This window comes from Pelophylax lessonae (assembly GCF_965119305.1).
Source record: "Pelophylax lessonae genome assembly, chromosome: 5".
NCBI lineage: Eukaryota > Metazoa > Chordata > Amphibia > Anura > Ranidae > Pelophylax > Pelophylax lessonae.
Genome location: NC_138772.1, coordinates 62,695,846 through 62,705,242, shown reverse-complemented (window position 1 = coordinate 62,705,242; position 9,397 = coordinate 62,695,846). Strand labels below are relative to the sequence as shown.

Sequence of the window (9,397 nt, the reverse complement as noted above, 5' to 3'; positions counted from 1 at the left end):
CAGGATCGCATAGCCTCGGTCATGATCTAAGGGAGAATGACAGACGGCTGTGTTTACATCAGCCGTCTGTCTTTCTCCCTCTCCTGCAGGAGATCGTAAGTGGCCGGCGGACATCGGAGCTGCCGGTCACACGCGCGGGGATGTCAGGGAACGAGCAGGGGCGGGAGCGCGCCTCCGGCGGCGCGCACTTGCCCCCTGGAGGCTCATGGGCGAGTGATGTACCGATACGTCACTTTGCCCAGGAGGGGCTGACTGCCGCAGTATATAGTCGTGCTGTTGGCAAGTGGTTAAACAGGAGCGGTGTGGGAAACCACATTCAATACAGAAACTAATCACACCACATTCCTGTTCAAATTGCATGCCATTCTTTGCAGTGGAATTTGTGCCCATTCATTTTGTATGGGCACAAATTGTACCGCAAAGTATCAGTTTTAGTATCAGGAGCATTTTCACAAGTATTCGTGAAAATACTCGGTATCAGTGAATGCCTAATTTTAACCCTTGCTGCTACAGTAGCAGTTAAAGTAAAAGAGAGCAATGTTTATAACTGTATATCTAGCCTGACTGCATTACAGTAATAATTAGCGAAGGTTCAAGGTGAAGAGGCTTCTCACCAACGGTGAGAAATATCGATTGGCACAACAGGTTATCTTTTTGCCAAGTCATCTAATTTCTATGTCAAAATTGTACACACCAGCTCTGCATAAGCTGCCCCCCACTAGTAAACATGAATGTGGCACCACTCTATGGGTTCTCCTAACATCACCGCACACTACACATACATCAACCGCAAATTCAACAACATACGACTTAAGGCAACACTGGAAGCGCACCTTTAATTTTCTCCTTATATTTACTATAAACATAGCACAAACCGGCCATAGCTATTCTTCTGTCACAAACATAATGAACTTTCGTTCTGCCGATTATAACACTGTCGTCATCTTAAGTGTCCCCCGGCGCACAGAGTTGGTGACCTTATCCCCGCAGGCTGAACAAAAAGCAAAGCAAGAGAAGAGTCAATCGTCCCCTTTGCAGATGCTCGGAAAAAAATGTCCGGCATAATTTGCAGAAGAATTGTTTTTTTTTTTTTTGTTTTGTTTTTTTGGGGGGAGGGGGTTGGAGGGGGAGGGGCTGTTGATAGCTCTGCTGCCTTACTGAATGTACAGTATCAAATCTGAAGAGATTATGTCACATGCATTCCGCAGGTCTGTCTATAAAAATGGTAGTGAATTAAAACCAAACGATTTCTCACGTCCTTGGAAAAAAAAAAAATATGTTTCCAAATTATAAAGGAATGTGTGCTTCAGTTTATTACGTTTGTTCTGCGTCTTTTTTTTCATTCGGTTTATTGTTTGAATAATGCATTTGCGCCATGAGAGAATGACGACAGCTCTGGATGAAATCTGTGGTGGTTGCAGTACAATCCCGTTGGGCTGCTCAGACGTCTTTATTTGTTCTTCGTCTCCTCGGGACCCCTCGTCTCCAGCGGTTTTGTGCTTGTCCTTCCTGAAGAGCAGCTCCGGTGCGTGCGCGAGGCAGTCTTGGATGCAGAGGTTTACTGTAACACCAGGCCCACCTGCAACGAGACAACAGTGTCATACCATCCGACCATTTAGAATAAGGCCTCATTCACATGGCAAAAATGTTCCTGCGGCTTCCTGCAGCTGGATGTGGACAGTTGTGGCCGCTGAGCCTTTACATGAGCAGTGACAGGCTGTCAGCCAGCATTCAGATGTAACTGTGAAGCCTGCAGTTAGTGGTAGATTGAGACCTCTTTTTTCCAGGAGCAATCATCTATCCCTAATCGCAGGTAATCATTCAATTTGCAATTACATGCACGGACACTGTTAGCTTGTCCCTGCTTTGTGCAGGCTCAGCGGCCGCAACTGTCTGTATCCATCCAGCCGCAGGAAACTGCTCGACTCTTGCCGTGTGAATGTGGCTGAAGGAATTGTTGAATAAAGAGTGTGACATCCTAAGATGGCTAAAACCTAATAAAATGTGTGAGTTTTAAAGGTTAATGCAGATTTATAGATCAAAAAGGAAAGTATCTGTACAGGTGCATCTCAAAAAGTTAGTAAATCATCAAAAAGTTTATTCCCGTAATTCAATTTAAAAAGTAAAACTCTCCGGTAGTCCATGTCTTATATGTTAGCCGATTATGGCTGCAGAATTGGAGCCTCATTACAATACTTGAGAGTACTAGTGTGTATATGATGTGACAGATTGCTCTTGGTAATTTTGTGGCATATTCAGTGTTAATTTTTCTCGTGCTTTTGTTTATATTTTTCAAATAGTAAAGGAAAAAAACTTAATGAAAATTGTCAATTATAAAAAAATAAATAAAAAATGTATATATAGATGTGTTACACAGAGTGATATATTTCAAGCATTTCTTTATTTTGATGATTATGGCTTACAGCTGCTGAAAATCCTAAATTCAGGAACTCAGAACATTTGATTATTACACGAGACCAATTAAAAAAAAAATAGATTTTTAACTTGCTGTAAAATCCATTTTTCTGATGTTCATTGACGGACACAGCTCCTTATCTTCTTGACTATTGGGTTATGCTGCCCCCTACAGGAGTAGCACACTAGGCTTGACTACGCCTATGGGGCAGTCCGAGGGGGTATACTCCCACTCTCAGCCATAGGCACTCAGTTTTGTTGCAAGCAGTGTCAGAAGAAAGCCAACTCCACAGAGGGGTGGGTGCTGTGTCTGTCAATGAACATCAGAGAAATGGATTTTACGATAAGTCAAAAATCCCATTTTCTCTTTCATTCATTGACAGACACCGCTCCTAATCTTCTTAACAATTGGGACGTCCAAAAGCAGTATCAAAAATGAGGGTTGGGAACAGTAAAAAAAAAACAAAAAAAACAATACACCCTCAAAGAGGACCAGGTCCTCCAAACAGCAGCCTGAAAAACCTTGCGGCCAAAAGAAGCATTCGCAGATGCCAACACATCCACCTCATAAAACTTTGTAAAAGTGTGCACAGACACAAACCTGCATCAGTGCCTCCTGGGCCTTCCGTCATTTGGAGTCAGTAAGTGCCCAAGTAGAGCGTGCCTTGACAGGGAAAGGAGGAACCTGACCCCTGATGGAATAGGCCTGATCCACAGTCTGTCTGATCCATCTGGAAATGGTCGCAGAGGAAGCAGACAACCCTTTTCGAGGTCCGTCCGTGAGCACCAATAGAGTCAGACTTCCTGAAAGACTTCGTAGCTGCCAGGTACACCCTAATTTCCCGGACCACATCCAAGGCATGCAAGGCAATTTCCTTTGAATGTTTAGGCCTGGGACACAGGGAAGGCAACGCAATGTCTTCATTCAAATGAAAAACAGAAAACCTTTGGAAGGAACGACGAACGGGGCGAAGAACCACCTTATCTCTGATACACCAGATAAGGTGAACGGCAGGATAAGGCTGCCAGGTCCAAAACCCCGTGCGCAGAGGTGATAGCCACCAAAAAGGCCACCTACTTAGACAGCATAAGCAGGGAAATCTCCCAAATATTTTCAAAGAAAGGCTTCTGTAGAGCTGAAAGCACCAGATCCCCTGAGCAGAATGCTTGCCGAGGATGCCTCCCCAGCTGGACAGGCTGGCATCCATGTTGACCACTGTCCAATACAAGGGGAGGATCTGATTTTCCAGAGGCTGTGGAGTCTTGTCCCATTTGGTCAGAATCTCCATTTGCAGGGACCTCTTATGGAACTGTGCAAACAGAACCGCCTCAAAGGGTAGACACTGTCAGGCCCAGCACCGGCATGCAAGTCCGAAGGGACGACCATCTGTTGGACAGCAGGGGGCGAATTGCAGCCTGCAATTTTTGGAGTTTGTCCAGAGAAAGGAGCACTCAGGCTAAGGCCAGAGCAGACTTCTGAAGGTTCAGAATCAATCCCACATTCCCACAGAGTTCGTATCTTGATCTCCAGGTTGTCCACCAGAGCAGAGGGATACTCTGTACGCAGAAGGAGATCGTCCAAGTAGCCCAGTACCGCGTTCCCCATTAGCGTAGCAAGGCTAGCACCGGGGCTAACATTTTTGTGAAGACCTGAGGAGCAGAGGGCAACGCTACAAACGGATAATGCTCTTCTCCCACAGCAAAATGGAGAAAAAAACTGGTGACTGGCACATATTGGAACGTGAAGGTAGGAATCCTTGATATCGATAGAGGCGAGGAAATCCCCCTGACGCAGGGATGCCACCACCGTTCTAATGGACTCCATTCTGAACTTCTGTACCCACACAAAGTAGTTTAGCGCCTTGAGGTCCAGGATTGGATGCTTTGCCTTCCTTCCTGAGAACTGTCAACAGATTTGAGTAAAAACTTTGAAAACGTTCCGAAGTCAGAACCTGGGACAATCACCATTTGAAGGAACAGGTCTTGTACCACCCCAAACATGCCCTGTAAGCGGTCTGGCTGGGGACAGGCCCAAGTTGGAAGGAAAAAAACCTTGTTAGGGGACAAGAGTGAAACTCTACCTTGTAGCCAGACCGAATGACTTTGTGGACCCACTTGTCTTGCACTAGAGAAGTCTACGGGTCCAGGAACCAGCGAAGACGTCCCCCCCACCCCCGATACAGGTAAGGGTGCACCTTCATGCTGAAGGAGCCTTGTCCACAGGTCTGGAGAAGCCCGATCTTGGCTTGCCAGACCAGGTTCGTTTGGATCCTCCTGAAGAGGTCCTGATGTCCGCTGACATCCGACCTGTCAAATCTGGATGGATGGAAACCCTATTTTCCATCCGTCCAGCGGATCGGATGGGATCGGATGAGAACGGACAGACGGTTTACATTGTTTACATCCTGGCAAAACCAGAAGTGACAAAATACTTGTTGCTTCTGATTTCTTATACCATGGAGATGATCAGGGATACATTTTGGTGGGACAGGAGAACCCAAAAATGCAGTGGGAAGGAGGGGAAGACCCCTTCCCATCGCATGTAAAAACAATTCAGCAGCTTTTTAGCCACTAGGAAAAAAAAAAAAAAAAAAAAAAAAAAGATACTGGGATGATGCCTATACCTACAGGCATCATTCTGACATCAACACTGAAGGTCCAGGATGTCATGTTACGTCCTAGGGGCAGGAAGTAGATACGGGAGGTTTACTTTAAAGCCCAGCTTTAAAAAAAAAAAAAAAAAAATGTATAAAGAGCATTGTGCTTTAATCAACCTTGATTGCAAACATCTCCTCCTAAGCCATCCTGCAGTACAATGGATTTCAGTTTCTTCTATGACTCAAGCTAATATCCTGCCCTGGGGATCAGGTATTTTTCCCAGCTTGTTATCTTCTTGGTCACTGGGGGGGGGGGGAGGGAATCGCTAATATCCTGAGCTGGGCTTAAGGTGGAAGACATATTTGGTACTCCCATAAAACTGCATTTGACAAGATTATCCAAGAATACACTCAAGTTTTTAACTATAGTACAGATTTTTTTTTTTTTTGGACCCTACAATAAAGCAGAGCTTGGTGGGAAAAGGTTCAGCTGGACTCCAGCACGTGCATGAAATCTTGACAGATATGTAATTTGTTTTACAAATTCTCACTATGCTTTACAATTGTGCAGATGAGAGTTAAGCCACACACGCGTCGATAGTTGGCCGTGAATTTTCGGCCAACGTCCGATCGGCCGATTTTCGGCTTGTTAGTATGATGCTTTCGACAACCGACTCTTCGCCCGAATGAAATCTGGTGTACAGGCTATAAAATTTTTGGTGGCCGTCACCACAACGGCCGATTTTCCATCAGTCAGTACAGATTTCGGCAGACAAATCTGATGAGTCAGAGAAGAAAAAACACACAGAAAGTAAACCATCACATGACATCACTTCTGAAGTAGATTTTTGTTGGCCGAGAAAATTTGTGTGCAGTCTAGAGCACATTTCAACCAACACAACAACACTGGACAAAAGTCGGCCGATCGGTCGGCCGATAATCGTTGCGTGTGTACGAGGCCTAAGGTGTTGCAGGCACCCCATCCATTTATCTGTACCGGTCATGATCTGTAGGTCTACACCTAGAAATGTACAAGAAAACCAAAGTCTGCCCTAGAAGGTCAGGATTTGGTCCAGTAAAGCCTGCTCACCTTTTCAGACTCCATAGCTGGGCATCTCCAGTTGAACAGGTAATATTGCAAGTTGCCATCCCCAATGCCAAACTTCAGCTTTTCCAAGAAAGTTTTGTTTTCCATCAGATCCAGAGCATTAAACACGTCAAATCCTTTCTGCAGAACACCGGAAGAGAATTTGTTTGTTTAAATTTGAAGTTTAATCTTCTTTTGAAACAACCTAAAGTTACATCTTTTTAAATAACACTGTTGTGCTTTCATTACAGACCTTATTTTAGACTCAGGAATGTCGTCTCTATACAATGCATGCAAATCATGGCACCACCCTGCCTTGGCTCTCACCCTGATGCAAGCAGTGGGCTGACTCTTGGAAAGTGTTATACAAATATCAAAATACCTCAGTTGGCTAAATTGGAGCACCGGGCATTCCTAGGCAGGATTACATTACATGCAGACCACACTTGGTAATGGCCACATGTGGCGCTGAACCTTAATGAAAAAAAATTTAAATCCAATAAACCAAAGAGGAGGGCCAGGGACAGTGAGGCTGAAAGGGTTAGATGATGCGGGACATCCTTCACCCAGGAAATGAGGCAGACTATCTGTCCTTGCTGCGGGCTCCTCTCCTGTACTGAAATTGATTATTCTAATTTTACTGCATGCTGTGAGCTTCCTGCAGTGTGCAGTGAAATTAGAATAATTAATTTTAGTACAGGAGAGGAATCTGTACACAACTGTGCAAAACTAAAAAGGTAAGGCTGAAGTTCAGCTTAAAAGAAAAAAAAAAAAAAAAAAAAAGCTGTATTTTCTATTCGGATCTCACAATAATTCAGAATCTTTGGAGCCTTTAAACACATTTGTATCAGTTTATAAATCCAGCAGAGCAGCTAGTCAGCAAATTTACTATAAAAAGGTGCATAAAAGTCAGTTCAAATAGCTTTCAGTACTTAAAGGATCTTCGGTTGTTCATAAAAGCACACTTCAGTGCCTGTTCAGGGATCCTGCGCCGTCATTACTGTGGCTGGTTCTTCACCAGTCATCTGGTCCCCAGCTTCGGCATGTTTACTAATGGCACTTTTCCACTGCAAGTACCGGCTCGGCTCTACTCGGCCCGGTTTGGTTTTCCACTGCATGGTACAGGTACGGTGTTGGAACAGTTCGGTACGGTTTGCTTTTCCACTAAAGTAGTACTAAAGTAAGTGGGTGGGATAACAATGATTCTCTGACCAATCAGTGGCTAGTAGTGACAAACAGTCAAGGCTGCATGCAAAGGATTGTGGGATATGGTACCGGCATTGCCCTGTTGGAACCACAACTGAGGTGGTACTGTTTAAGCGAGCTGTACCGTTTGGTTCCATGTAGTGGAAAAGCGCCGCCGTACCAAACCGTTCCAACAACCGTACCATGCGGTACCAGCAGTGGGAAAACACAAAAGCGAGCCGAACTGTTCGGTTCCATGCAGTGGAAAAGTGCCATAAGGGAAGCCAGCTGTGACTCCTTGTGGCTTCACAGCCGGCTTCCCACTGCGCATGTGCGAGCCACACTGTGCTTTGTGAATGGTCCCACCAATGTTCAGCGTTCTGCACTGGAATAACCCGCCTTGTAGTAAGGAGTGGGGGGCGTTGCTGAGGGCGCAGTAACGCGTTTCAGAGGCAAGTTCCTCCTTTGTCCAAAACCTCTCCTTACCACGAGGCGGGTTTTTCCAGTGCAGAACGCTGAACATTGGATCTTTTTGACAGCTGTCAAGTCCAGGTTTTTCCTGAGCCGGCTAAGAGATACATGTATTGCTGATCCACACTGGCAGCCCTGTGGACTTTCATCTTCTGTACTGCCGACAAGCGCTGACAACCCCAGTGTGCTTCCACCTAGTTCTCATGCTGATTTTCAAGAATTTTACATCTAAGTGTAATATTTTTCTGGCTGAATAAATTATTCAGCCAAAAAAATATTACACTTACACGGCCGTCAGGGAATCTCCCTCCTGATTGGCTAGGACACAGTCGCGACACCATTGGCTCCCATGGCTGTCAAAATCAGTTAGTCAATCTCAGGAGAGAGAGGGGGGGTGGAGCCAAACCGCAGCTCTGTCTGCATAGACACATGGAGCTGCAGCTCGGCTCGGGTGCCCCCATAGCAATCGGCTTCCTGTGGGGACACTCAATAGGAGGGAGGGGCCAGGAGCAAGAACGAGGGACCCGAGAAGAGGAGGATCCGGGCTGCTCTGTGCAAAACCAACTGCACAGAAGAGGTAAGTATAACAGATTTGTTATTTCTTTTATAAAACAACAACAAAAAAAATTTACAATCACTTTAGTCTCCGTTTCCACTACCGCGGCTACGAAGTCGTGCTACTTCTAGCTAGGGAAGTCGCACTGAAGTCGGCTCAAAAGGAGTGCACAAACTACTTTTGAAGTCGCCGCAACAGAAGTCGCGGCAGTGAAAACGGGCCCGATTGAAACAAATGGCTTTTGACTTGCTGTGCGACTTGACATGTGTCAAGTCGCACTAGTGGAAACCAGCACTTAGATCCACTATATGGCCAAAGGTTTGTGGACACTTGAACACCTCCGTCAGGTACTGATGTTGGAAGAATTGACTCTAAAATCAATGCTCTTCACCCCAAACGTTTTTAAATAGGAATGAGGTGTGGGTTCTATGCAGATCTTTCATGGCCTGTGTACACGGGTGTTGGGGTTTTGTTGCCGTTTGTGAAAGATTTGTGAGGATTGTGGTTGCGGTAATTGAGTTTTGGTTACTTTTTCGTTGCTGAATGCGCTATTCAGGCCGTGTTTTTTTTGCCATGTGTGCCATTTTTTGCCATTGACCCAGACTGTAAAAATGGTATAACAGGGTTAGCATATCATACACACAGACAGAACATGCCTCCATCCACCAGCTTGTATTCTAGATGAACGGTCTAATAAGTGTTAGACAAAAATGTGTTAGCTGTCACAGCGAATATTAAGCACCCTCACTCATCCACGGGGCGATAACTACTTACTAATTTGGCGATAATAAGTGCATCGTTCATGAGGTCCAGCAGCGCAGTCTCTGTGTGGACATTGTAGAAGGAATAGGCTGCTTTCAGCGTTTTATGCAGCGGGTGATGCATCACTGTGGAGGGCAATGTGTAAAAACTCAGGAAGTCTGTTAATACACCATTTGAACTCTGGAGAGAAGACAAAGCAGAGGTGTCAGACACATATACAGGATTTACCACATTGCAAAACACATTATACTGGTTCTAAAGCTCAAAGTTTTTTTTTTTACTTTAATGCATTTCCTGTATTACAGTAATTGTAAAGCTCTTTTT

The 9,397-nt window shown here is 45.1% G+C and overlaps 1 protein-coding gene across 1 annotated transcript in view; it reads right to left on the bottom strand.

Moving 5' to 3' along the window:
- Nucleotides 1–1,110: 1,110 nt before the first annotated feature.
- The window catches only part of NMT2 (N-myristoyltransferase 2), a 138,280-nt gene continuing 129,993 nt past the window's right edge, over nucleotides 1,111–9,397 (bottom strand). Inside the window, exons 10-12 of the mRNA XM_082258733.1 lie at nucleotides 9,086–9,253; nucleotides 6,103–6,240; nucleotides 1,111–1,579 (exon numbers count right to left, since the gene is read on the bottom strand). Coding sequence (XP_082114859.1) covers nucleotides 1,559–1,579; nucleotides 6,103–6,240; nucleotides 9,086–9,253 — 327 coding nt within the window. The 3' untranslated portion in view covers nucleotides 1,111–1,558. The remainder of the gene's footprint in view (nucleotides 1,580–6,102; nucleotides 6,241–9,085; nucleotides 9,254–9,397) is intronic.